This window comes from Peromyscus leucopus, chromosome 23, assembly GCF_004664715.2.
Source record: "Peromyscus leucopus breed LL Stock chromosome 23, UCI_PerLeu_2.1, whole genome shotgun sequence".
Classification (NCBI taxonomy): domain Eukaryota; kingdom Metazoa; phylum Chordata; class Mammalia; order Rodentia; family Cricetidae; genus Peromyscus; species Peromyscus leucopus.
The window spans coordinates 45,466,374-45,492,742 of NC_051082.1; the positions used below are offsets into that span (position 1 = coordinate 45,466,374).

General features: G+C 48.4%; 1 protein-coding gene across 1 annotated transcript in view; it reads left to right on the forward strand.

Moving 5' to 3' along the window:
* The window catches only part of LOC114707583 (transformation/transcription domain associated protein), a 97,475-nt gene that overhangs the window by 30,996 nt on the left and 40,110 nt on the right, over nt 1-26,369 (forward strand). The window contains exons 21-43 of the mRNA XM_037198542.1: nt 988-1,188; nt 2,181-2,404; nt 4,845-5,044; nt 7,012-7,229; nt 7,335-7,532; nt 8,254-8,514; nt 9,072-9,233; nt 10,438-10,534; nt 11,953-12,074; nt 12,303-12,473; nt 13,554-13,622; nt 16,137-16,190; nt 16,319-16,339; nt 17,886-18,005; nt 19,715-19,834; nt 20,913-21,077; nt 21,162-21,343; nt 21,894-22,092; nt 22,515-22,643; nt 23,053-23,319; nt 24,580-24,786; nt 24,891-25,049; nt 25,143-25,274. Of these exons, the coding sequence (XP_037054437.1) occupies nt 988-1,188; nt 2,181-2,404; nt 4,845-5,044; nt 7,012-7,229; nt 7,335-7,532; nt 8,254-8,514; nt 9,072-9,233; nt 10,438-10,534; nt 11,953-12,074; nt 12,303-12,473; nt 13,554-13,622; nt 16,137-16,190; nt 16,319-16,339; nt 17,886-18,005; nt 19,715-19,834; nt 20,913-21,077; nt 21,162-21,343; nt 21,894-22,092; nt 22,515-22,643; nt 23,053-23,319; nt 24,580-24,786; nt 24,891-25,049; nt 25,143-25,274 (3,678 nt within the window). The remainder of the gene's footprint in view (nt 1-987; nt 1,189-2,180; nt 2,405-4,844; nt 5,045-7,011; nt 7,230-7,334; nt 7,533-8,253; nt 8,515-9,071; nt 9,234-10,437; nt 10,535-11,952; nt 12,075-12,302; nt 12,474-13,553; nt 13,623-16,136; nt 16,191-16,318; nt 16,340-17,885; nt 18,006-19,714; nt 19,835-20,912; nt 21,078-21,161; nt 21,344-21,893; nt 22,093-22,514; nt 22,644-23,052; nt 23,320-24,579; nt 24,787-24,890; nt 25,050-25,142; nt 25,275-26,369) is intronic.

The following is a 26,369-nucleotide window of genomic DNA, read 5'->3' on the forward strand; positions in this document are numbered from 1 at the left end:
GTGTAGCCCTGGCTGTCCTTGAACTCTCCCTGTGGACCAGGCTGGCCTTGAACCCAGAGATCCACCTGCCTCTGCCTCCCAAGTGCTGGGATTAAAGGTGTTCACCAACAAGCCTGGCTTGTGTTAACATTATTCTATTGGTCATCGTAAAACCCTAAGGTTGGGTCTAAAGATGGCCCGGATGTGGAGGGAGAGCCACTCTGGGGATGTAACAAGGTCTCACATAAGCATTTTGGCAGAGACTAAACCACCCACATGGTGGCCTCGCTGTGCGTCAGGATGGCTTTCTGAGCAAGGAGGGGTTGCAGGAGAGGTGTGGTTAAGTTTATGTATATTTAAGGGCATTGCTTGGCCCTTGTGGCTGTTTTCTGTTTTTCTTTTCCCCGGCTCTCAGGGACCCTACCATACCCTTACCCTCCTCTGATGGAATTATTTATTTGTCATGTTTCTAAGTAGAAGAAAAAAATCCAGGACAAGAATGTTCAGTAGGTCACCCTGAGCCTCATCCCACTTCATACCTGAGAATTGTAGCTTTTCACTCTGACTCCTGAACCTTTTATTTTAAAGATTCACATACTTTATGTGTATGAGTGTTTGCTTACATGTATTTGCATCACATTTGTGCGGTGTCTGAGGAGGCCGGAAGAGGGACTGGGGTTACAGAGAGTAGCGAGCCAGCGTGGGGAGGCTGGGAACTGAACCCGGGTCCCCTGGGAGAGCCAGCCGCCAGTGCTCTTAACTGCTGAGCCATCTCTCCATCCCAACCCTTTGATTTATTTATCTGTGACCTCTTTTGTATAAAATAGCACCAACATATGTTTGTTTAGTGAAGACAGAACTTCCCTGGAGGAAAACAAGTAAGACTGTGTTAACATTGATTTCTCCCCAAGAAGGGGGGCGTTTGCAGGAGGAAGAGTCCTCACGTCTGACAAACTGTGAAGCTTGCTGCCCGGCCAAGCTCCCAATGAAAGTCTGTTCATATTTTAGGCTTTGTGGCGCACGCTGCGCAACCCTGCAGACAGCATCTCCCACGTGGCCTACCGCGTGCTCGGGAAGTTTGGCGGCAGCAACAGGAAGATGCTTAAGGAGTCCCAGAAGCTGCACTATGTTGTGACTGAAGTTCAAGGCCCCAGCATTACTGTGGAGTTCTCTGATTGCAAAGCCTCCCTCCAGCTTCCCATGGAGAAGGTAAAGTCAGGAGCTGCCCAGGGGATTGTGTTTTGCTCTGAGAAGACTGATCTCAGTATAAAATATGTGCGTGAGCCTATGTTGAGGGAGGGACTCTCTCTCAGCCCAGGAGTTACCTGATGATCTGCTTGGCTGGGGAGGGAGCTTGCATAATGCTCGTGGGCCAGTGGAATGGTGTTAAGCAGGAGTTTAGAGCCTTGAGTGAGGGCAGAGTTCTGCCCAATGACCAGCTCACCTGAGTTGCTGGTCTGTTGGGATCTTGCTGGGCTTTATTTCCAGGGCCATTGAGAACTCAGATCTATAATTGTCTCTCACCCCTGGTATACCAGGGCCCAGTTTTCTCCTAACCCTCCTGTTCTCCTTCCTGGCTCTTTGGAAATGAGTTAGTATAAAATTGTACCTCTGTGTTCTCTGTCTCTGTTTCTTTTTCTGTGTGCGCGTGTGTCCGCATGCAGATGTGTAGGTTTGGGGGAGCTGGTGGATGGATGGCTTTCTCTTTCAAAGAGCAGTAAAAGCATAAGAAAGCCATCTTTCAGGTTTCAACTTTAGGGCAGGCAAGCATGTGTACCTTCAAAAGCTCATGAGCTTCAGACCTGGCTGGGTGTGTGAGAGGACAGCCTGCCACACCAGACCTTCCAGTTTGACTTCTGGTTGTCTCCCATTGGTCATTAAACCATGAATGAGGGGCTGGGGGACTGGCTGAGCACTTACGAGCATTTGCTACTCTTGCCGAGGCTGCAGGCTCAGTTCCCAGCATCCAAGGTGCTGCCCATAACTCCAGCTCTACGGAATCAGTCACCCTCTGACCTCTGTGGACACTTGTACTTAACATATGCATAACCTATAGACAGATGCACACAGACACATAATAAATAAAATAAATAAAAGTAAAGTTTTAAAGCTGGAGTTCCTGTGCATTTTATCTGGAGCCACGCAGCTCCTTATTTTCTTCACTGTCTGCATTTTCCGAGCTCTCGCTGTGTTGCCTGTAGACTTGCCCTGCTCGGCTCTCCCCAGAAGACAGCAACAGCACACACTATACATTCTGTGCTTTTTGTCCTAGGCCATTGAGAACCGCCCTGGACTGCCTGAAAAGTGCCAACACAGAGCCCTACTATCGGAGGCAGGCTTGGGAGGTGATCAGGTGCTTCCTGGTGGCCATGATGAGCCTGGATGACAACAAGCATGCGCTCTACCAGCTGCTGGCACACCCCAAGTATGTGCTCGGGCCATTTCCTGGGACTGGTGCAGCCTACTCCGAAGTTAGGGACAGAAGTGACTCTCCAGGAGTCCGTTAGGAGTGTGCCTGCCCCTTTAAGGTCAAGGTAGCATTTAACTTACCAAGTGATGCATCAGGGAAGCCTCTGGAGCCATGGTTCTCAACATAGGGTCATGACCCCTGGGAGGGGGCAGATGGCCCTTTCACAGGGGTTGCATATCAGATGTCCTGTGTATCTGTTTCATTATTATTCATAACAGTAGCAAACTTATAGTTATGAAGTAGCAATGAAAATAAATGTATGGTTTGGAGTCACCACAGCATGAGGAACTGTATTAAAGGGTCTCAGCATTGGGAAGGTTGAGAACCATGGTCTTAGAGAAAGTGGAGAGAACATGGACACCTACAGTGGAGTTGGTCTTAGATCATTTCGTTGTGTGCCCTGCCGTCATAGAGTCTAGGGTCATGTCCCTCTGTTTGGCATAGCTTTTTAAAATCTTCTTTTTGTGTTTAGAGACAGGGTCTCATGCAGCTCAGGCTGGCCTCAAACTTAGTATGTACCTGAGGATTACTTGAATGGTCCTCCAGCTCACAGGTGCTAGGTGACAGGTTTCTTGTACAGAAGGCAAGTGCTCCGCCGACAGCCGTATTTCAGCCCGTGAAAGGTGGCAGACCTATTCTCGTTCCCACGCCATCACTGATTTACTCCTTATAATTTGGCTTTATTTTGGAGATGGACCTGGAACTCACTGTGTAAGCGAGGCTCATCTCAAACCCACAGTTGCCTCTGCCTTCACAGTGCTGATATTAAGGTGTGTGCCGCCATTCCTGGACACACACACACACACACACACACACACACACAACTTTAAAAAAAAAATGATCCGGGGCTGGAGAGACGGCTCAGTGGTTAAGAGCACTGACTGCTCTTCCAGAGGACCTGGGTTCAAATCCCAGCCACCCACATGGCAGCTCACAACTGTCTGTAACTCAAGATCTGACATCCTCACATAGTCATACATGCAGAAAAACACCAATGCAAATAAAATAAAAATAAATAAATTACATTTAAAAAAAGATCCATATTTTTTCTGCTTATGTGTGCAGGTGACTGGCTGTCTATGCAGGGAGGCCAGAGGACTTCAGGGTCTAGACTGGCAATCAGCGAGCCCCCGTGATCCACCTGTGCCACCCCCTTCTCCCCACAGTGCTGCTGTTATAGGCATGTGTGGGTGTCTATACCTGGCTCTTCATGCAGGTTCTAGAGACTGGAACAAGGTCCTCACAGCTTATACAACAAGCACTCGAGCCATCCTCCAGTCCCCATGTTTTTTTAGCCCCAGACTTTAAAGTTTGTGTACTGTACTCTCAGGTTACGTCTTGCCCCGAGGTCTTTGCGAGGTCTCTGCCGTCATCTTTAACCACTGGACAGCTGCAGCCAGCGGGGTCTCTCCTTTGATAGCTTTACAGAAACCTCCCCACCCCTCTGATTGCTTGTTCTCATCGTCACAAGGGGCCTCCCCGAATTTAGCATGCACAGGCTCATCACAGTTGGATGCAAGCACTCAAAGATGGGCCTGGAGCTTAAGCCCTGGGAGCCTTGCAGATTTCACAGGCCAGGCCACAGAGAAAGCAGGCCGTCTCCAGCACCTCTGTGAAGCAGCATTGCCATCCATGACACCTGCACTAGCAGTGCCTCTCCAGATACTGCAGTGGGTGACTGGAGAAAAACAACCTTTATTTCTCTTGAAAAAGATGTATTTTTATATATTTGTGTATACGCGTGTTTGCCTGTATGCATGTATGTACACAATGGGCAGCCCGGTGCCCTCAGGCCAGAAGAGGTATCAGATTCCTTGAACAGTTTTTGCATGGTTGTAAGCTGCCGAGTGGATGCTGGGGCTTGAACTCGTACCTTTGCTGAACCGATGGCTCAGTGTTTAAAGGCTGTTCTTTATGCAGACCTGGGTTCAGACTCTGGAACCCACATGGCGGCCCAACAGTCTTCTATGACTCCAGTTCTAGGTGACCCACGGCCCTCTTCTAAAATACATGGACAGAGGTGTGCACATGGCACACATAGGTACATGTAGGCAAAACACACGAAAGCAGACGTATCTTTAAAAAGAGTGGCCAGTGCTTTTGGCCACTCAGCCATCACAGCAGCCTTGACACGTAGAGTAGGAAACAATGACGAAGTATCGACTGCCACCATTTCATAGTTACTTCCAAATCTGTGCTTATGTGAAGTAGAATATAATTCGCTGTCTCTTGAAACACCAACGAGAATTGTTGAAAATGAAGGCCATTTCTTGTACCAAATCCTGCTGAAATTGGAGCAAAGGTGAAATTACTCAGGCCACTCTTCATGAGAGCCCTTGTGACCCCAAACTGCTCACACACTGGGTGTGGTGATGAATGTGATTATGTCTTTCAGCTTTACAGAAAAGACCATTCCCAATGTCATCATATCACACCGCTACAAAGCCCAGGACACTCCAGCCCGGAAGACATTTGAACAGGCTCTGACTGGGGCGTTCATGTCCGCTGTCATCAAAGACCTGCGGCCCAGCGCCCTGCCCTTCGTAGCCAGCTTGATCCGCCACTACACCATGGTAGCGGTGGCCCAGCAGTGTGGTGAGTTTGGGGCTTGTGGCGGCATGGCCTGTCAGGACAAGCTGTCGTGTGAGGACAGCAGCGGCAGAGGCTTTTCCTCTCATGGCCTTCATTGACGAGTGGTATCTCAGTGGTGAGCTCTGTGCAAGTGATTACCAAGCTTTATTCAAGTTTCAGGCTCTTCGCATTTTGTGGGAAGTACGTCTGGGTATATTGGACAAACTGTAGGTAAAACAAAAATGGATGGACTACTGAGATAGTTCAGTGATGAAGGTACTTGTTGCCAAGCCTGAGGTCAATCATCAGGGACCCAAATGCTAGGAGACAACTGACTCTCACAAGTTGTCCTCTGACCTCTACACACGGGCTCCCACGTGCATGCCCTCACACCCACACGTGCACACTCAACAGAAATAAATAATTCCCATTAAAACAAGATGGTTTCTGTTCTTCCCCTCTCTGGTTATGTTTAAGGTAAACCCTCTGCCCCTGTCACTCAATGCCCTCAGCCAGCTCCTTATGCCCCCTTTGTGGTGTTTATGTCTGCCCCTGGTTGTTACCCACATTATTCTTGTTACCCGGAGCCTCTGCTCTGGCGGCCCTCTTGAGCTCACAGTGTTGGCAGGACTACTTGTGAGTGTTCACATTCTTGCAAACTGTGCTTTTACAAACACAGTAGAAATGTCTGTGGTCCCGCCAGCTGCCACTAAGTTTCTGAAAGCATGCTCTCAGATTTTTGTGTCTTTCCAGAAGGAGTAACACTGTAGACCACACTTTAGTAGCACGTCCCCCACTTACTTCACCTCAGAGCCCTAGAGCTTGTGGTCACCAGCGACACTAATGAACTCTGCTCTCTGCATTCTCCTGGCTGGAACAGTTAGAACTGTGCAACTGAACAGCACTTGTTTCATGGTGTTTCTCGGTGGTAACATTGTCTTCAAAGTTAACCTTGCTAACTTCTGTGTGGTCCAGGGCTGGGGACCCAAGAGACACTGCTTTCAAGTTGTTCTGTGACCACGTGTATTCTAGGGTATAGCTGTCACTTGCTTTTTTTGTTACTGTCTGGAATGGCTGGATCAGGACCAGTCATTCCCAGGTTGTAGCTGATAATGGTATTTAAAAGATACTTAATTGTTCTCATTGTAAACTAGCACATCTTTGAGTTTTTAAACATTTATTACTGCCGTGTGTATTTGTTAATGAGTGCAAGCATTTAGTGCCTCACTGAGCTCACAGAGGTCAGAGGATAGGTTCTTGGGGTCAGTTCTGTCTTTCCCCTGAGCCCTGGGGGTTATATTCAACTCAGGCTTTTGTGACCAGTGCTTTTACCCCCCAGCCATCTAGCTGCCTCACATCTTTGTTTCTTTTAAAAGAACCTAGCACCTGCACTAGCTGAGTAGAACTTAGGGCTTCCTATGCTCCTGCTTCTACTTGGAGAGTTCTGGGGATACAGATGTGTATCGGCCAGTCTGGTTTATACATGCTAGGGCTCTGTGAGTGCTGTGCAAGCATGCTACTGAATCAGCTGTATGCCCAGCCTCATTTTTGAATTTTGACTGAAACAATTGAAAAATGATACAATGTAAAACGGCCTTAATGCGAATTAGACTACTTGATTTTCAAACAATTGCAGTTTAATGGAGGTTGTTTGAAGTACTAGTTCTGGGGCTGGTGAGAAGGCTCAGCCATTAAGGGTCCTCACTGCCAAGCCTGAGGACCTGAGTTCAGTTCCTAGAATCCATACAGGGGAAGAAAGAACCAGCTCTTGCAATTTGTGCCTGACCTCTGCATGTGTGCCATGGCATGTGGACCATGGCACATGCATGCCCACATACAGTCTACAGAATAACAAAATGTAATTAGAATACATGTGCTGGCTTCAGTGAGTCCTGAACCTCAGGGGAAAGTAAAGCGGAGTTGTAATTGGAAGTCATGCGTGTCCCTATGAGTGACCTCCGCTTTGTTGTGTGTCTGCTTCCTCTTTCCAGGTCCTTTCTTGCTACCCTGCTACCAGGTGGGCAGCCAGCCCAGCACCGCCATGTTCCACAGTGAAGAAAACGGGTCCAAAGGAATGGATCCCTTGGTCCTTATTGATGCAATAGCTATCTGTATGGCTTATGAAGAAAAAGAGCTGTGCAAGATTGGGGAGGTGGCCTTAGCTGTGATATTTGATGTGGCAAGCATCATCCTGGGCTCAAAGGAGAGGGTAAGGGCATCTGAACAGTGTCCTCTAAGTTTGAACGTGCTTGTTTTAGAGTCTGGTAGCTTCAGGATGGTGGCGCCGTCTTACTCCCGGCTTGTTTCTCTCCAGGCATGCCAGCTGCCGCTCTTCTCCTACATCGTGGAGCGCTTGTGTGCCTGCTGCTATGAGCAGGCCTGGTATGCAAAGCTGGGGGGTGTGGTGTCCATCAAGTTCCTCATGGAGCGGCTCCCGCTCACGTGGGTTCTCCAGAACCAGCAGACATTCCTCAAAGCCCTGCTCTTCGTTATGATGGACCTGACTGGAGAGGTAGGTTACGGGTGCCCCCGAGGCTCAGAAGTGGCACTGCTCGCGAAGAGCTGCTCTGCCTGCAGAGCTCTTGGTCTCAGGCACTCTCTCCAGCTAAAGGCTTTGACACTTGGTCTCATGATAGCATCTGGTAGAGGGGCAACTCCTAACTCATGTTATCTCCAGGCACTGTCCCTGGTACCTCGGTTCAGAGTGGATCTGAAGGGAATGCTGCCTCCTGGGCACTGCAAAGGTCCCCACAGGGGTGGCATTGTTTTTCTTGTTTCTTAGTTTTTGTTTACATACTTTATTGAATGGGGACTTGCCACAGCGTGAGTGTGGGGGGCAGAGGACAACTTGTGGGAGTTTCTTCTCTACCATGTGGGAATCAAACTGGGGTGGTCAGGATGGACGGCAAGCTCCTTTACCCTCTGAGTCATATTGCTAGCCCCAGGCATGTCATTCATTATTTATGAACCCATGCAGATCTCCCTCGCCTTGGTAGAATCTGGTGGGTTTGCCAGGATCAAGGTCATGTCTAGATGACCTTTTCTGAAGGGCAAACAGGAAGGACCTACAAGGAGGTAATTTTGACCCAAATGTGCCAAGTAGATTAGTGATCTTTCTCCTTGAAGCTGGCACAGTGGCCATGAGCTCCATCCTCCCAATGTATGTGTGTAGACTTGGGAGTCTGGTGAGTGGCATCACCCTACACTCCTTCTAAGGCCTCTCCCACCTCCAGGTTTCCAATGGGGCAGTCGCCATGGCAAAGACCACCCTAGAGCAGCTCCTGATGAGGTGTGCAACGCCTCTAAAAGATGAGGAGAAAGCTGAAGAGATTGTGGCGGCTCAGGAGAAATCTTTTCACCATGTGACCCATGATCTGGTTCGTGAAGTCACCTCTCCAAACTCGACTGTGAGAAAGCAAGCCATGCATTCGCTACAGGTCCTGGCCCAGGTCACTGGGAAAAGTGTGACAGTGATTATGGAGCCACACAAAGAGGTAAGATTCTGGCACAGACAGTGGGGCTCTGTGTGCTTCACATCTTTGTGCTTCACATCTGAGCTACAAGTACCACTTGGTGTCCACACTGTTAGCAAGAATAGAAAGAAGGCCTGGTTTCCTGGGTGTGTATCAGCGTGTGGAATTTTGTTGTTGTTTTTGTGAGGTCACTCGAGTGTGAGGAGCTAAGTGTATTGACATGGTCTTCACTGTAGTTCTTTTTTTTTTTTTTTAAGATTTATTTATTATGTATACAGTGTTCTGCCTGCATGCATCCCTGTGTGCCAGAAGAGGGCACCAGATCTCATTATAGATGGTTGTGAGCCACTGTGTGGTTGCTGGGAATTGAACTCAGGACCCCTGGAAGGCCCTCTGAGTCATCTCTCCAGCCCTACACTGTAGTTCTAACATCATAAATCCTCCCGCTAATGAAAGTTTAGGCCTCTGTAATGGCTTCTTGTCCCCGTTTTCAAAGTGGCTACTGTGGAATATGAAGATGAAAGGCCTTTGCTTTGAGGGGCACCTGACGAGTGGCACCCCTGTTTGTTTTTTTCTAGGTCCTTCAGGACATGGTTCCACCGAAGAAGCACCTGTTGCGTCACCAGCCTGCTAATGCGCAGATCGGTCTGATGGAGGGCAACACGTTCTGTACAACGCTGCAGCCTCGGCTCTTCACAATGGATCTCAATGTGGTGGAGCACAAGGTGTTCTACACAGAGGTATGGTGTGTGCCGGTGTGATGTTGATGACCGACTGCTAGCCTGTGCGTGATGTCAGGCAGCTTTCAGAACAGGCTTGGGCAGCTGCAGGGATAAGCGGCTGTAGCCTGGCGCAGCACTTGGAGCAGGTGTGTCGCTCTGGGGGTCCAAGGAAAGGTGGTACCCAGAGGTATCAACCCAGTGTTGCCTTGCTCTGGATTAGCATCTACAGCTTCCGACTTGATTTTAAATATATTTTATTACTTAGTGGTGTGTGTGTGTGTGTGTGTGTGTGTGTGTGTGTGTGTGTGTGCGTGCGCGCACGTGCATGCCACATGGCAACTCACAGCTGTCTGTAACTCCACCTTCAGGAGGTACAACTCTGTTCTAGTCTCCTTGGGCACCAGGCACATAGGTATACATGCATCCATTCAGGCAAACATTCATACACAGAAAAGTACAACTAAATTTTTAAAAGAAATGGTAAAGCTTAAAAGCTAGTTTTCCAAGACATGAGTAGGGAGAAAGGGGAAATACTAATAGAAAAAGCATGTTTTAGATACTGGACACAAAGGTGCCTGTGAGCCACCGAGTGTGGACTTGTAGCTGGTGGCTTCCCAGTGGCCATTGGCATCTCCCTGTATCCTTTCCTGTACAGCTGTGGTAATAAAAAAAACAGTGGCAAAGAACACTTACGGGGAGAAGGGTTTTTTAGCTCACAGTTCCCGCTTGTAGTCTATCACTGCAAGCAGGTCCAGGCAGGAATGGTGAACAGTCAGCAGAGAGAAAGGCCTGTGCCCAGGGAATGGCACTGCCTGGTTCTGGCTAAGGCTTCTTACATTAATTGACATAATCAGGCAGTCCCCCACAAACATACCCACTCTTCTTCCCAATTCGACAATTAAAACTAGTCATCACAAGGACGTGAGACCATGTGCCCTGTGGCCTGTCAGTCCATGGGGAAACACTGACTATTCTAGTGTTGACAGAGAACTGATGGGATCACAGCCAGTCAGGTGTGAGGTAGGGTGGCTTAACTGAGTTTGACTTTAGCGTAAGGAAGCAGGGCCTCAGTTGATTGTTGAAATGCTTTAGGCTTGGAGTTGAGTTTCTGGATTAATTTCATTGCAGTGTTTGTGGCAAATTGATGCTGTGTGTAACTCGGAATCTTTCTGTCCCCCGAAGAGAAGTGGGACAAACTAAAAGCTTCTTTTTTCTATGCTAGCTGCTGAATTTGTGTGAGGCCGAGGATGCGGCCCTGACCAAGCTGCCCTGTTACAAAAGCCTTCCGTCACTCGTGCCTTTACGGATCGCGGCATTAAGTAAGTGCATGCCTGTGAGAATCAAGCTGTAGAGCGTAGAATGGTCATACAAAGGATCTGGCAACCTTCATCGTAGTTAACCTAAAATGTCTAGTCTTGTGTGGTCTTTCAAAGATAGAAGCAGAAATTGTGTTGGTTGTCAAGTTGTACCAACATTGCTAGGATTTAAGTAGTTAAGTAGTTTTTTTTTTTTTTTTTTTTTTTGTCTTTTCGAGACAGGGTTTCTCTGTGTAGCTTTGCACCTTTCCTGGACCTCACTTGGTAGACCAGGCTGGCCTCGAACTCACAGAGATCCGCCTGGCTCTGCCTCCCGAGTGCTGGGATTAAAGGTGTGCGCCACCACCGCCCGGCTAAGTAGTTTTATCTTTAATAAATGGACTTTTTCTCTGCATTAAACCCTTATTCTGTGAATTTCTTGAATCAGGCTGGCCTCGAACTCAGAGATCCACCTGCCTCTGTCTTTTGAGTGCTGGGATCAAAGGCGGGCGCCACCACTGCCCGGCCCCTTTTTTTCTTTAGATTTATTTTTATTAGTGTGTGTGTCTGTGTGCAGATGCCTGTGGAGGCCAGAACAGGACATTCAGTCCCCTAGAGCTGGAATTACAGGAGGTGTTGAGCTAGCCTACGTGGGTTTTGGGAACTGAGGTTGGATCCTTTCTGAGAGCAGTATGCACAGTTAGCAACTGAACTCTCCCTCCCACCCCCTTTAGAGGGTTCTTAATGACAGAAAGAGTGTTTGAATCCTGTTACCTCTCAGTTTTCACCACAAATGAGCTTTCATTGTTTGGGGAAATGTGCTAGGTCAGGACTGATTTATCCTTGTCCTAGTTAGGTTCCTGTTGCTGTGATAAAGAACATGGCCAAAAGCAACTTGGAGGAGAGGGTTTATTTCATCTTACAGTTTACAGTCCATGGTGTAGGGAACCTGGAGGCAGGAGCTGGAGCAGAGGCCATGGAGGAGTACTTACTGCCTTGCTCCCTGTGGCTGCTCAGCCTGCTTTCTGATATACCCCAAGGCTACCTGCCCATGATGGCATCGCCCACAGTGGGCTGAGCCCTCTCACATTATCATTAACTAAAAAAGTACCCCACGGACCAATTTAATGGAAGATTGCATATTCTTCTGTCTTTGTTTGTTTGTTTGTTTTTCGACAAGGTTTCCTTGTGTAGTCCTGACTATCCTGGAACTTGCTGTGTAGACCAGGTTGGCCTTGAACTCGGAGATCACCTGCCCCAGCTCCTAGTGCTGGGTGGGATTAAAGGCATGCACCACCAAGCCCAGCTCTTTTGTCTTTCTCATGGCAGCTAATAGGAAGGAGGGCTAATGGTTTGTGATTGGTAGGATCCTTTAGAGAAGAAAATTACTGAGTTGTTTCTTGGGTGAGTAATGAAAACCGTACTTATTTTTCTTCCCAAAGATGCCCTCGCTGCCTGCAATTACCTACCACAATCCAGGGAGAAAATCATCGCTGCACTCTTCAAGGCCCTCAACTCCACCAACAGTGAGCTGCAGGAGGCTGGAGAAGCCTGCATGAGGAAGGTGAGTATGTGAGCCACACCTGGAATCCTTGAGCTGCAGCATCTCTGCCCGTGTCGTAAAGAATCTTGAAACGCAGTAAGGCTGAACCCCAGTCTGTCAGTACTTCCTGGGATGCCTAAATCAATGCTCCCTTTTCCCAAGGGTAAACTGACATTCCCTGTTGGAGTTGATTCATTCCGTTACTCTGTCTGCCACCTGTTTCTCTGGGTAACTTTCCTTTTTGACTAGTTTTTGGAAGGTGCCACCATAGAAGTAGATCAGATTCATACGCACATGCGGCCTTTGCTGATGATGCTGGGAGATTATCGGAGCTTGACACTGAATGTCGTGAATCGGCTGACCTCTGTTACTCGGCTCTTCCCCAATTCCTTCAACGATAAGTTTTGCGATCAGATGATGGTAAGATACATGGATTTAAACTTATTCCATAATGCACTGAATACATGAAAAGACTTGTAGAAATAAACAACATTCATACTGTTTAAAACGCAAAAGGTGGCTGGGTGTGGTGGTGTACTCTTTCATTTAGTCCCACTCTGGGAGACAGGCAGGTGGATTACTGTGAGTTTGAGGCCAACCTGGTCTACACAGCGAGTTCCAGGCCAGACAGAGCTACACAGGGAGACATTGTCTCAAATAAATAAATAAATAAATAAATAAATAAATAAATAAATCAAACAAATTCCAAAAGGTGTAAAAATACTCAGTTTCTTCCCCACCCTGTCTCCCCTCCCAAAGGTGGCCTGTGTGTCCCTCCAGGTGGTCTGCATTTGTCATAGGACATGTGACAGTTTTTTCAGTTCTTTAGTCATCTACATGCTCTGTCCATTAGCATACCATTTTTATCGCTGCTCAGAGGCTTCTGCATGGTGTTACTGAGCTTCATGACACCTCGTTCATTAACAGATCTGCAACTGGAGTCCTTTTTCCAGCCTCTGATAAAAAAGAATCCATGTTTATCTTACTGTCACACACACACACACACACACACACACACACACACACACACACACACACACACACACCAGATTCCCTTCAGCCACAGTAGCTGGCAGAGCCCTTGACCTCATCTTCTTAGAGCACACTCTCTCTCCTTCCAGTCCCTTAGACGTTCCAGTGTCTACAAGGGCCCCTCATCCCCAGCCCCCAGCCCCACCTTTCATGAATACACATGGGCTTGTACATAGCACAGGCCTTGAAGCTCCTGGTCCAGATGAAGTCTCTGCTTCCGCCCCAGTCTGGCATGGGATCCAGAGAACAGTGGTGGGAACTGGAACTGTGGTGCCAGTCAGAATGCCTCCAGCTGAAGCTCAGCCTTTTGTTCCAGAACAAGACCCCAAACCTGTCAGTCTCGTGCTGGATGACTAGAGTGTTTCTGTAATGGGAGCACAAGGGAGATCAGTGACTGCAGGTTTCTGCTGGAGGGCAGGATTTCTCAGGAAGTTGTTCTGAGGATGTGGTTTTTCCTCTTTTCAACAGCAACATCTGCGAAAGTGGATGGAAGTGGTGGTCATCACCCACAAAGGGGGCCAGAGGAGTGACGGAAACGTGAGTGACTAGCTTGTTTCTGGGAGGGTGCCCACGCTCTACAGCTGATATGGCAGTTAACGGTGATGCACGCCAGAAATAGCGATCACAGTTGATGTGCAGTGTGCTGCAGCGCTCCTGATGGCTGAACAGCCTCCTTTGTGTTTCTTTCCGATCTCCCCTTTGCTCACTTTAATGTGACGTTTCTGTTCCGAGCATTCCAAAAGTATACAGTATGTTTCCATTTTACCAGCCTCTGCAAGGTTGTATCTTCTCTGTTGTTTGTTACATAGTGGTCCTTCCCAGCCAGCTTTCCTCTCCATGCTTCCCTTTGCTCAGCAGTCGGCAGTCACTTCCTGGTGTCTAACTAAGTGCCCGATAAAAACCAGATTCGTTGGGACTTCATAAAGCATTCCACGAATACCAGCATGGGTATTTTCTAGGAACAGCCTCCTCACACCTCCGTTGTTTATTACAAATTAAATGACTAGCGCACACAGCAAATTGACATTGTTTCCAGGGAAACTAATATAACTAAGTCTTCTTAAATATCTGATGTCTGGCCTGAAAGCCTCTTGTCTCTTACAAATGCCAGCTTCTTGCTGTTTTGACTCTAAAATTGTATATGCTAATTTTTACAGTAGTTCTCTAAGTTTGATAGTGGGTCCCCATTCCGGACCCCTGGGCATGGCTCTTGTCCCCTGTGCTTCCTTGTTGATGCGTTGCCTCAGAACAATCTGGGATTTTTTTTTTTTTTTTTTTGGCTTTACTGTGTCGTTTGTTTTGAACATCCTGTATTCAAGGTGTTCTGTTTCTGTGTCCTGTTTCTGCTGCTTCTGAGGTGCCAGCTAAGCAGAGGTCAGCCAGGATTTTAAACTTCTTTCCTGTAAGGCCCATGGGAAGATTTCTTACTTGTATATTAAAAATCAAATGAGGTCGGGTAGGAGAGCAGAGCAGAGAGAGCTGATGGAGCCTGAGCCCTGGGGTGGGTGCAGCCAGCCTCTGCTGCCTCTCCCATCTCATCTCTTAGATACCCACACAGACCTTCAAAAAATAAACTGGATCTTTAAAACACATGGTCAGTTCTAGAAAAGACATTTAAATTAACTCTCCAAAAATCAGAGGGTCCATGAGATGGTTTGGCTGCCTGAATTCAGTCCCTGGGACCCTAAAAGTTGTCTTCTGACTTCCACAACATACCCTGGTGTGTGCCTGCATCCAATAAATGAATGTAGTAAGAAAAATGTTTTAAGAACAACAACAACAACAAAAAGCCGGAAATCTAATGTGTGAGTAAATGACTTCTATGGAGTTAAAACAATACTATGAACTTCTGTAGAATGTTATTTGGAGGTATGGGTTGAGAAAGCAGGGTATAGACATGTCCCCATGCATGGGGCACTGTCCTTGTGCAGTGAGTGCCCTATGTGAACAGCGGGGCAGAGTGGGTGACCATGGCTTTATTATTTCCACCCAGGGCCAGGCCACTGCTCAGCTCTTGAGTTCTTAGTTAGACGCCACACTTGAATACATGCATAGCAGATTGAAAGATAAACACAAGCTCCTCTGTAATTTGATTTCTCTGGGGATGGAGCTTTGGTATCTTCCATGTCTCGGTGGCCTCTTTGACACTAAGCCTATACAGGACCATGTGTGACACCTGTGCACACATGCACAGTGCTGGTTTTACAAGAGACTGCTTGACCACATAGCCCACCTCTGGGGACGCTCTAGTTTTTTCTGTTGCTGTGATAAAATACTCTGACCAAACACAGGTTATGGAGGAAAGGATTTATTTCAGTTTATAGTTTAACAGACCATCACTGAGGGAATCAGGGCAGGAACCTGAAGCAGAAACCGTGGAGGAACACAATTTGCTGGCTTGTCCCCAGACTGGCTCCCATGGTACCACCCACAGTGGGCTGGGCCCTCCTGTATCAATTAATGGAAGCAGTTCTCCACAGATATGCCCACAGGCCAGACTGATGTGGGAAGTCCCAGGTGAGACACTAGGCTGTCTCAGGTTAGCAGTTAATGTTCTGGGGGGAGGGTGTTGCACTAATGGCCAAGTGCTCTTCATGGGTTGGGGGCTTAGACATGCCTGGGGGGTGAGGCTGTACTGCCTGGTTCTCTCCTGCTGAGCTGGGGAAGAATTTTGTCCTTGTTTTTTTTTAAACTGTTTCAGCACTTGACATAAAATCTTGAATTATTCACTCTGAGAAGGAAGTCTTTAAAGTGTGTTTGCATACAACAAAGTCTTACCGTTTCTCTCCTTGCACAAGAATTCTGCCAAGGTCAATTTTAACCTTTGACTTAGGAAAGAACCCCAGTCTGTGAGACCCTTACAAGGGCTGTTGACTTATGCGGGTGGAAGGCGTGCATTCCGCTTCAGAGCGTCTAACTGCTGTGTGCTTTCTGATTACTGTGCCTGTACTGTCCTGTTAACCCCAATAACCCTGCCTGTGTGTGAGTGTGTGGCAAGTTTCTCTGTCAATGACATCAATAGAAAAAGATGATTTTCCTCCCCATCCTCAGGAGAGCATTTCAGAGTGCGGGAGGTGCTCCTTGTCTCCATTCTGTCAGTTTGAGGTGAGAGCAACCTTATCTAAGTCAGTTATGACTTGCAATGTGAAGAACACTTTTGATTTTTCCTTTTTCTTGTCTCCTTACCGTCTGGTTGCCCGTTTTTTCATGCTGTGCCTTTTGTTTTGGTTCAGCCTGCCATGGAAGGGGTAGAGGTGAGAACTGCAGTGCAGCTGCAGCAGGGGGTCGTTGTCGCATTGGTTTTGCCGTGACTTCGTTAGCTGTGTTGTGACCCTGTAGTGGACAGAGTGCCTTGTGCCCTTGAGTGCGGTGACCTGTACTGTCTTGTCTGTGGCGGAGCTGTCGTGGTATCATTGCTGTGAACTGTCCGGATGCCAAGCATGTTCTTCTCTCTCCATTAGGACCTTTAAGCCAGATCCTAAGTTCTTGTGTTTTCTGTGTGTCAGAATTGCAGTCTCTCACTGCTAGCTGAGACTGAACAGACTCCCCTGTCCTAATGTCACGACAAGGGCAGGCCTCCAGCAGCCTCCTGAGAAGAGTCCTCACAGGATGTCCAGGCCTGCGACAAGTTGGGGATGATTGCACACTCTGTCCCTTGACGACTCACCAGTTCCCTCAGACTAGAAAGAAGCTGTTCTCCTAACACACACACACACCTGCTCTCATGCATGCCCCCACACTGATGCAGTTACAGCACTGTGTCCTTGGACAGCTGAGCTCAGCTTCCCCTTCTCTGCAAAATGGGGATGATAACACCTTCTGGCAGTCTTACAGAAAGCAAAGGAGAATTTTTCAGTATTTCTGCTGAAAAAAAAAAATCTATGGCATAAATTACCATTGTTTAAATGTAACTTCAGGAGAGAATGTGCTCTCTTCAAAGACTTAAAAGTGAGGTAGGGTGATTCTGAGCAGTTGATTTACAGCTCACTTCCTGCTTTGATGTTTAAGCAGCATCTCATCCTTGCATCAGGCTCCTGCTGGCCAGTGTCTGTCATCCCCATTTTGTCCCTAAGAGCCACAGACACAGCTCACACATGGAACATGGTGGTGCCTCTGGGCTCTTCCCTACCTAGCAGCCAGGGAGAAATGTCCCTTAACAGCAGAAGAAAAACTGGCCTGAGATTGGGGTGTTGAGATGACCCTCAGAGCGGCCCAGCACCGAGTGGTCTGCACATGATTATAGCGCAAAGCTCAGGAGTCCCTGCACACTAACAAGACCCAGCACAGCCATGTGTCAGCTTTTCTCTAGCCTGGCTGACAGATGCTCATCACCAATCCCAGTCATTACTCACGATGGGGTTTAGTTTCTGGATAAACATTTTTTTTGAGCTTCCTTGGCTGGGTTTTGAGGGCAGAAAGACTCTGTGCTCTCAGAACCTGGTGTCTTAGCAGTACACATGACAAGTGGATGGCACTCGCACACCTCGGGATGACTGATGGTCCCTGCCTCCATGAGAAGGCCTAGCTAGGTGACACAGGGTCAGCTCTGCCACTTGTCAGTGCCCTGAAAACAAAAGGCACAGCACACACGCCAGGCACACTGAGCCCTATCCCCCAGAGACAGGTGAGCTGAAGGGCGAGGGCAGTTGTGATGTCAGCCTGGTAAGTTGTGGCTTTTCCATGTTGACTCTTTGCTTCGGTGGCCAGCCTCGTGAATGTAGCTAGATGGTAGCAGGGTCTGTAGTGATTGCTCTCCCATTCACAAAGCTCATCATTATGATTTCTGGTTTTATTCATTAGGAAATGAAGATTTGCTCGGCGATTATAAACCTTTTCCATCTGATCCCAGCTGCACCTCAAACGCTGGTCAAACCTTTGTTAGAGGTTGTAATGAAGACGGAGCGCGCCATGCTGATTGAGGTACGGCCAGACTTCGGGTTAATTCTGATTTGCCTTCCATCTATTGCTTGTAGTATTTTTATTTTGTAATTTATTTTAAAATGTATTCACTTGACAGTTTCATACCGTATGTAATACATTCTGACCATATGTAGCCCTTCACATTCCCTCCAATTTCATGGCTTTCTGTTGTGTTGTGACCTACTGAGTTTGACCAGACCACCTTTATAACGCTGTTAACATATTCCTGTGTGAACTGGAGCATGGGCAAACACCCCAGTGGCTGTGTGGCTGAAAACTTTTATTTAGTTAGTTTTGGTTTTTTTTTCCTTCAGTTTAGACTTTGTGTCTTAAAAATCAATTGAAGGGGCTGGAGAGATGGCTCAGTGATTAAGAGCATTGGCTGCTCTTCTGGAAGACCCAGGTTAAGTTCCCAGTTCTCTGCATGGCAACTTACAACTGTCTGAAACTCTAATTCCAGGGGATCTCATATCTTCATACCAACGCAAAAAAAATAAATTTAAATAAATTATTAAAAAAAAAAAGAACTGTTCCCTTTAAGGGGGATTTATGTAAAAAGAATCAATTGAATTTGTTTTTAGACAATTTTACACATGTATATATAGTGCATCATGATTAATTTCACCCAGTACCCTTTCTTACCTCCCTCCCACTCCTGTCAATCCTCCCCCTACCAACAGCCCCTTTCTGTGCTCTTTTGGTATTGTTTGTGACCCATCGAGTTTAACCAGGACCAACCTAGTGACCACAGGCATGAAATGATCACTGGAGCCTGGTAGGCTCACCAGTCATGTCAGTCATGAGGATCGTGACACCCCCATCTCCCCAAATCCATCAGTAGCTAATAGTCCTGCAGAGAGGGTGGGGCCCATGAGATACAGCTCCATCTGCCACTGCCCATCGACAGGCCCACTCCTACGCAGCCTCAGCCCTGTGAGATAGACCACCACCGAGTTGGCTAGGCCCCATCCATCTCCCTGTTTCTGGGAGAAAAACTTAGTGTTTTATTTTTCTGTTGCTAATTTCACAACCACCTCTGCGCCCTAGAGGGGACAGTGAGAATGTCCTGTTTAGGACTGATTACTCATCTCTCCTTACCCTTGACACCTTGAGCTGCCCCAGTCACTACATCACTGGGTTTTTTTTGTTTTGTTTTGTTTGTTTGTTTGTTTGTTTTTTGTTTTTTCTTCTTCGAAGCTGAGGACCAACCTCTACCACTGAGCTAAATCCCCAACCCCCGTCTTCGTTGTTAGTTATAAAGAGACCTTCTCTGATTAAGGCTGAGAGGAGCGTTTGTCTGGCATTGGGGCCAACATGGGTCTTTTTTAAAAAAAAAACAGCAATTGCTGGAAAGCATCATTTTTTTTCCTTGCCTGTTTGTGTGTTGTGTGGGCATACACATACCACAGTGTAAATGTGGAGGACGAGAACAACTTGCAGGTCTTCCTAAGTATTCCAGGCTGTGTGTACTTAAACTTGGAGCCATCCTCTGCACTTAGCTTCCCAAGCGCTGGGACAACAGGACTGCTCTGCTGTGCCTGGCTCATTTTGTTAAAATGCTTTACATGAGAAAAATGGACAATATAAGGATATTGGTATTAATACTTAATTATGGTGTAATTGGAGGGGGTTGCATTGTTACCGTGGTGAGTGCTGGGATGGCCTTGAGAAGGATGGTGTAGGTTGCATTTCTGCTCTATGTTTTGTAGGCGGGCAGTCCATTCAGAGAGCCTCTTATCAAGTTTCTGACGCGGCATCCCTCGCAGACAGTGGAGCTGTTCATGATGGAAGCCACACTGAACGACCCCCAGTGGAGCCGAATGTTCATGGTAGGAACCTGTGTGACTGTTGTGGGTCCCTGCAGAGTGCTGTCGGCCAGTGTGCTCAGCCTTTAAAGGCTCATGGGTCACCACTGAGTGTCCTGGCCCAGTGTTTCTCAGAGGTCTGGATGTCAGGAACATCTGCAAAGCTGCAACCGAAGAGTTAGTTGGGAGGATTTGGGTGGTTGTAACAAACAAATATGGTTAGGCTTATAAATTCACAACCCAAAAATGGGATTGCTGTTGGAAAACGTCACTTTTTTCTTACTATATTTATGCGTGTGTTTATGCATGTGTTTATGCCATATTACATCTATAAAGGTCAGAAGGTAGCTTTCAGGAATTGGATGTTTCCATCCCCGACGTGTCTCCCAGAAATCAAACTTAGGTTTGACAATGACAAATGACAGCATCTTTACCCACTGAGCTGACTGGTTGGTCCTCAAAGCATCCTCCTGTTGTTTTTAAGATTTATTTATGTATGTGGGTGCCTTGTCTGCATGTACATCTGCACACTAGAATCTTAGATCCCATGGGACTACAGTTATAGATGTTGTGAGCCACCATGTGGGTGTTGGGATTTGAACTCAGGACCCCTGGAAGGAAGAGCAGGTGTGCTTTTAACTGCTGAGCCATCTCTCCAGCCCAGCATCTTTTTATTTTTTAACTTTTTGGAGGGGCGTTCTCTGTGTAGCTCTGGCTGTCCTGGGACTGGCTGTTCTGTCTCCTGAGTGCCGGGATTAAAGGTGAGCACCACCACTCCCAGCCAGCAACAGCTGTTCTTTTTTTTTTTTTTTTTGGTTTTTTTCGAGACAGGGTTTCTCTGTGTAGCTTTGCACCTTTCCTGGAACTCACTTGGTAGCCCAGGCTGGCCTCGAACTCACAGAGATCCGCCTGGCTCTGCCTCCCGAGTGCTGGGATTAAAGGCGTGCGCCACTGCCACCCGGCTCAGCTTTTCTAAAAGGAGGCTTTTGTTTTTGTTTGCCTTCTTGAAGAAATGACCAGCCAGGAATGGTAGGAATTGTGTCTTCCCACCTTTGTGAGTTGGATCTGATCCAAGCAGCTTTCTTCATTCTTTTACTTTCAGAGTTTCTTAAAACACAAAGACGCCCGACCTCTGAGGGATGTGCTGGCAGCAAACCCCAACAGGTTCATCACCTTGCTGCTGCCCGGTGGAGCACAGACAGCGGTGCGCCCTGGCTCACCCAGCACCAGCAACATGCGCCTGGACCTCCAGTTCCAGGCCATCAAGGTAGCACATCTGCATTAGGACCCAAAGCCCCTTTGGTCAAGCAGAGCTGCAGGTCCCTGGTGGTGATCTCCTCTTTCCTTACAGATCATAAGCATCATAGTTAAAAATGATGACGCCTGGCTGGCCAATCAGCACTCTCTGGTGAGCCAGCTGAGGCGAGTGTGGGTAAGCGAGACCTTTCAAGAAAGACACCGCAAAGAGAACATGGCCGCCACCAACTGGAAGGAGCCCAAACTTCTGGCCTTCTGTCTGCTGAACTATTGCAAGTAGGTGCATTGACTTCCTCTGTCCAAAAACCTAGATTGCGGCCTTGTCACTGATGTGCCTGGTCTACAGATCCTTGGATAGTGTGGTCAGATTTGTTACAGAGGGTGGGTGGTAACTCAAGTCTTTAAAATGTGAGTCAGGGGTCTGAGGAGGGCAATTCAATGATTTGCACCCATGAGGACCTGAGTTTGGATCCCCAGAAACCCACAGAAATGGCAGATGGGTATGGCAGCCTGGCTGTAATTCCAGCCTTAGAAGGCAGAGAGCAGAGATGGGATCCCCAGGGCAAGCTGGCTAGCAAGATTGACTCTAATCAGTGAGTTCCGGGTTTGAAGGAGAGAGACTGTTTCTAGTAATAAAGTAGAAGAGCAGTTGGAGATGATTCCAGACATCGACCTTGGGCCTCCTACACACATGTAAATCATGCATACACGCATGCATGCCACACAGATGAGAAATGGAAAAAGACAGGGAAAAGGCGCAAACCTGGGTTTTGTCTAGTTACAGAGTTAGCCCTCAGCTAACCTCTTCTTTGTCCTGGCCCTTCAGAAGGAACTATGGAGACATAGAGCTGCTGTTCCAGCTGCTCCGAGCCTTCACTGGTCGCTTCCTCTGCAACATGACCTTCTTGAAAGAGTATATGGAAGAAGAGATCCCCAAGAATTACAGCATCGCTCAAAAGCGCGCCCTCTTCTTCCGCTTTGTCGAGTTTAATGACCCTAACTTTGGAGATGAACTGAAAGCAAAGGTGAGCCCGTCCTTACCAGGAGGTGGGGGCAGGTGCCGGGGCTCTTCCCAAACTGCCACAGCTCTGCAGAGGCTTATGTAGTGGGCTGGTGAGTGGTCTTGCTGAAGCCATTGCTGAGTGACCAGACAGATCCTGCTGTGAACTAGTGTTCCTTTCCATGTATTCAGAATAACTTGTCTGAAGGGAGGAGGGAAAGCCAGGCTGAGGTGGGCACTCCTTCTGAAGTTTCAGGCTGCCTCTGGCAGTTGCCATTTGGCTGGAAGTCAAGATGAACAGTTGCTCTTGATGATACAGGATGCTTCTGCTTTGCCGCCGCCACCACCACCACCACCACCACCACCACCACCACCACCACCACCACCACCACGTCACCACAAAAAGTTTGCACAGCTCTGTTCCGCTTCATGTTTTTCTTTCCCTAGGTTCTGCAGCACATCTTGAATCCTGCTTTCTTGTACAGCTTTGAGAAGGGAGAAGGAGAACAGCTCTTAGGACCTCCTAATCCAGAAGGAGACAACCCAGAGAGCATTACCAGTGTGTTTATAACCAAGGTGGCGTCCCCAGGAGCACCTCTGTGTGGCGAGCCCTTGCAGATGGGTGAATGTGTATGCCTGTGGCAGGGGTTTGTGGGAATAAGATTTTCCTTGGGGCTCCCTCACCTCGTGTGTGTGTGTGTGTGTGTGTGTGTGTGTGTGTGTGTGTGTGTGTGTGCGCGCGCGCGCACATGCATGCGCATGTATGAATACAAATTGAGGTCAGAGGACAATTTGAGGGAGTTCAATCCTTCTACCATGTGGCTTACAGGACTTGAACCCAGGTTGTAAGCCTTGGCAGCAAGTGTCTTTATCCATTGAGCCATCTTTCCAGCCCACAAAAAGAATATTTGAAGGTTTATTTTTTAAGGATCAGACTTGTATGATCATAATGAAAATCTAAAGTGAGTTCCTGCTTCCATGTCAGGTCCTGGACCCTGAGAAACAAGCAGACATGCTGGACTCCCTGCGCATCTACCTCCTGCAGTATGCCACGTTGCTAGTGGAGCATGCCCCCCACCACATCCATGACAACAACAAGAACCGCAACAGCAAGCTGCGCCGTCTGATGACCTTCGCATGGCCTTGCCTGCTCTCCAAGGCGTGTGTGGATCCCGCCTGCAAATACAGCGGACACCTGCTGCTGGCGCATATCATTGCCAAATTCGCCATTCATAAGAAAATCGTCCTTCAGGTGCCTCACAGGGCCCCCTCCGTCTCCTCGTGTTCTTACCTGTTCCCCCACGGTACTCCTTGCTGTCTGGACAGTCTCATCTGCTCCTTTCCTGTCATCCTCTCAAAGCCACTTTAAAAACAAAAACAAAAAACGCTGGGGAGTTACCCATTCCTGCCTTACAGAAACCATCACTCTCGGACTCTCTTAATGAATAATCAAAAGTGTAGTGGGAAACAATTGCGGATGACGTCCCGAGAGTTGATGAGACAGGTCCTAACTCTAGCCCAGGCTGTCCTGGAACCTGGCAGTGATCCTCCTGCTTGACAGTCCCCAAGCGGGAGCCATTATGGACAGGGACAGACGTTTAGTTTGAGAAGGAGGTGACATGAGCGGGGAAGGTGGTGGCAGAGAGCACCCCAGGGGTGGTTCCTCTCAGGCAGCACCCGTGTTTGTAACCACGGCGGCGTCCCTGGTTAGCATGTGCTCATCACACTGAAGACCCGTGGTAGTGTGTGTTTTTCACATTGAAAAACTGAGAGGGCTTTAAAGACAACCTCCACAGTGTGAGCCACCGCCATCCCTGGATGCTTGCTCCTCCCTAGCTGCTCTGCTGCGTGTTTCTTTTCAGCCTTGCTCACGGCCCCCTCAGACACCCCTGCTCACATCACACCCCTGCTCACAGCCTTCTCAGACACCCCTGCTCACAACCCCCTCAGACACCCCTGCTCACAGCCCTCTCAGACACCCCTGCTCACATCACACCCCTGCTCACATCCTCTTCAGACACCCCTGCTCACAACCCCCTCAGACACCCCTGCTCACAGCCCTCTCAGACACCCCTGCTTGGTGCATTCAGCTTTCTGATTTTGAACTGTTATTTCATTTTGCTGTTTCTGTGTGTGTTGAAGAGATGTATGTGTGGGCGTTTATAAGACAATGTCGTGAGTTGATTCCTTTATCTTTATGTGGATTCTAGGGGTTAAACTCAGGTCATCAGGCTTATGTGGCCCTTAATGTGCCTAGTCATCTTGTGGGCTTCTAGTTCTGACCTTCCCGTGAAACAACCTTAAAAATATTTTATGTAGGAGACTTTGGCCTGCATGTATGTATATGCATATATATGTGTGTGTATACATACACAGTATGTGTGCATTATGTGTTTACATATATATATGCATGTACATACATACACATACAAACATGTATCCTGTGTATGCAATGTACACAGAGAACAGAAGAGGGCATCAGATCCCCTGGAACTGGCGTTTCTTTTTCTAGGTTTTCCACAGTCTTCTCAAGGCTCACGCAATGGAAGCCCGAGCGATTGTGAGACAAGCGATGGCCATTTTGACCCCAGCTGTGCCAGCCCGCATGGAGGACGGACACCAGATGCTGACGCACTGGACCAGGAAGATCATCGTGGAGGAAGGCCACACGGTCCCACAGCTGGTGCACATCCTCCACCTCATCGTGCAGCACTTCAAAGTATGTGAAGGGACAGCAGGCGTGCGGAGGCAGTCAGATGCTGGCTGCGAGCCCTGCTCCTTCTGTAATAAAGGCTAAGGCGGTGTTGGCCCCCGTGTCTGCAGGTATACTACCCGGTGCGGCACCACTTGGTCCAGCACATGGTCAGTGCCATGCAGAGGCTGGGCTTCACGCCCAGTGTCACCATCGAGCAAAGGAGGCTGGCTGTGGACCTGTCCGAAGTCGTTATCAAGTGGGAGCTGCAGAGGATCAAGGACCAGCAGGTAGGACTCGCAGCCTTTGCCGTCGTCTTCTCTCACGGCTCTTGGACTTCTGGGAACCAGTCAGTAAATCTGGTGTGTCTGTGTCTTTTCAAGCCGGATTCTGACATGGACCCAAACTCGAGTGGAGAGGGCGTCAACTCCGTGTCATCCATTAAGAGAGGACTGTCTGTAGATTCTGCACAGGAGGTGAAACGCTTCAGGGCAGCCACCGGGGCCATCAGTGCAGTAAGAACTTGTGCTTTCCTCCTGTGTACCTGCCGTCCTCTGGGACGCGGCATATAGTCCATGCATGTTGAACATTCTTGGGCCAACTGCTCAAGAGGCAGCTGGGAACTGGCAAAGGCCCCAGGGCACAACACTCACCTGAGGTCCTTCCCATCTCCTGATGTTCCCCTCACTGGCTTAGGACCATCAGGAGTCTGCTAGTTATTTGCAATAAAGGCCACAAGAGGATGTTGGGGTGTCACAGCCTAGGCTCTACCAGTGAGAGGCTGAGAACACGGCCTGTTAATGGAGTGCTTGCTTAGAGTCTAGCAGTAGGGCTCGGGGTGAGCGCCTAGTAGACACCTGCTGGGGTGTGGCTCAGTGGTAGGGCACCTGCCTAGAATCCCCCAGTGAGGGGCTGGGGTGTGGCTCAGTGGTAGAGCACCTGCCTTGAATATCTCTGTGAAGGACTGGAGGTGTGGCTGACTAGAGAGAGCTTGCCCAGCATGTGTAAGGCTCTGAGTCCTGTCATAGCAAACCAGAAACCAAAACAACACTCTTGAAGTGAAAATATTGAGACTATGTCCACTTTTTTGTTGTTGTTGAGTTTTTTGAGACGGGGTTGTTCTGTGCAGCCCTGGCTGTCCTGGAACTTGCTCTGTAGACCTGACTGGCCTTGAATTCAGAGATCTGCCTGTCTCTGCCTCCTGAGTGCTGGGATTAAAAGCAAGCGCCACCACTACCCAACCACTTTATTTTTAAAAGGACAACCCATCTGTCTTTTTTTTTTTTGAGAGCAGCCGCCTAGAGGGTCTTGGGCATCATCTTTTCACTCATGGTTAGGATGATGGCCCTGGGAGCCTTGAGCTCTGTTCTTGCCTGGCATTGGCTTGTGGGCCCTGGCCTGGCTGACACTACTTTGTCCAGCTCTTGCTGGCCTACCTGCTTAGGTGTTTCCACAACTGCCAGCCTCCTCTACACTTCTGCCGCTCCAGCCTTTCTTCCCTTGCCACCAGCTCCTTCTCGGGCACTCCCCATCTTTTCACGGCCATGTTCCCTCTGTCCTTCTGTCACGTGAGCCGTCCTCCTCACTGCCAGTTAGTGCCCCTGCCAGGA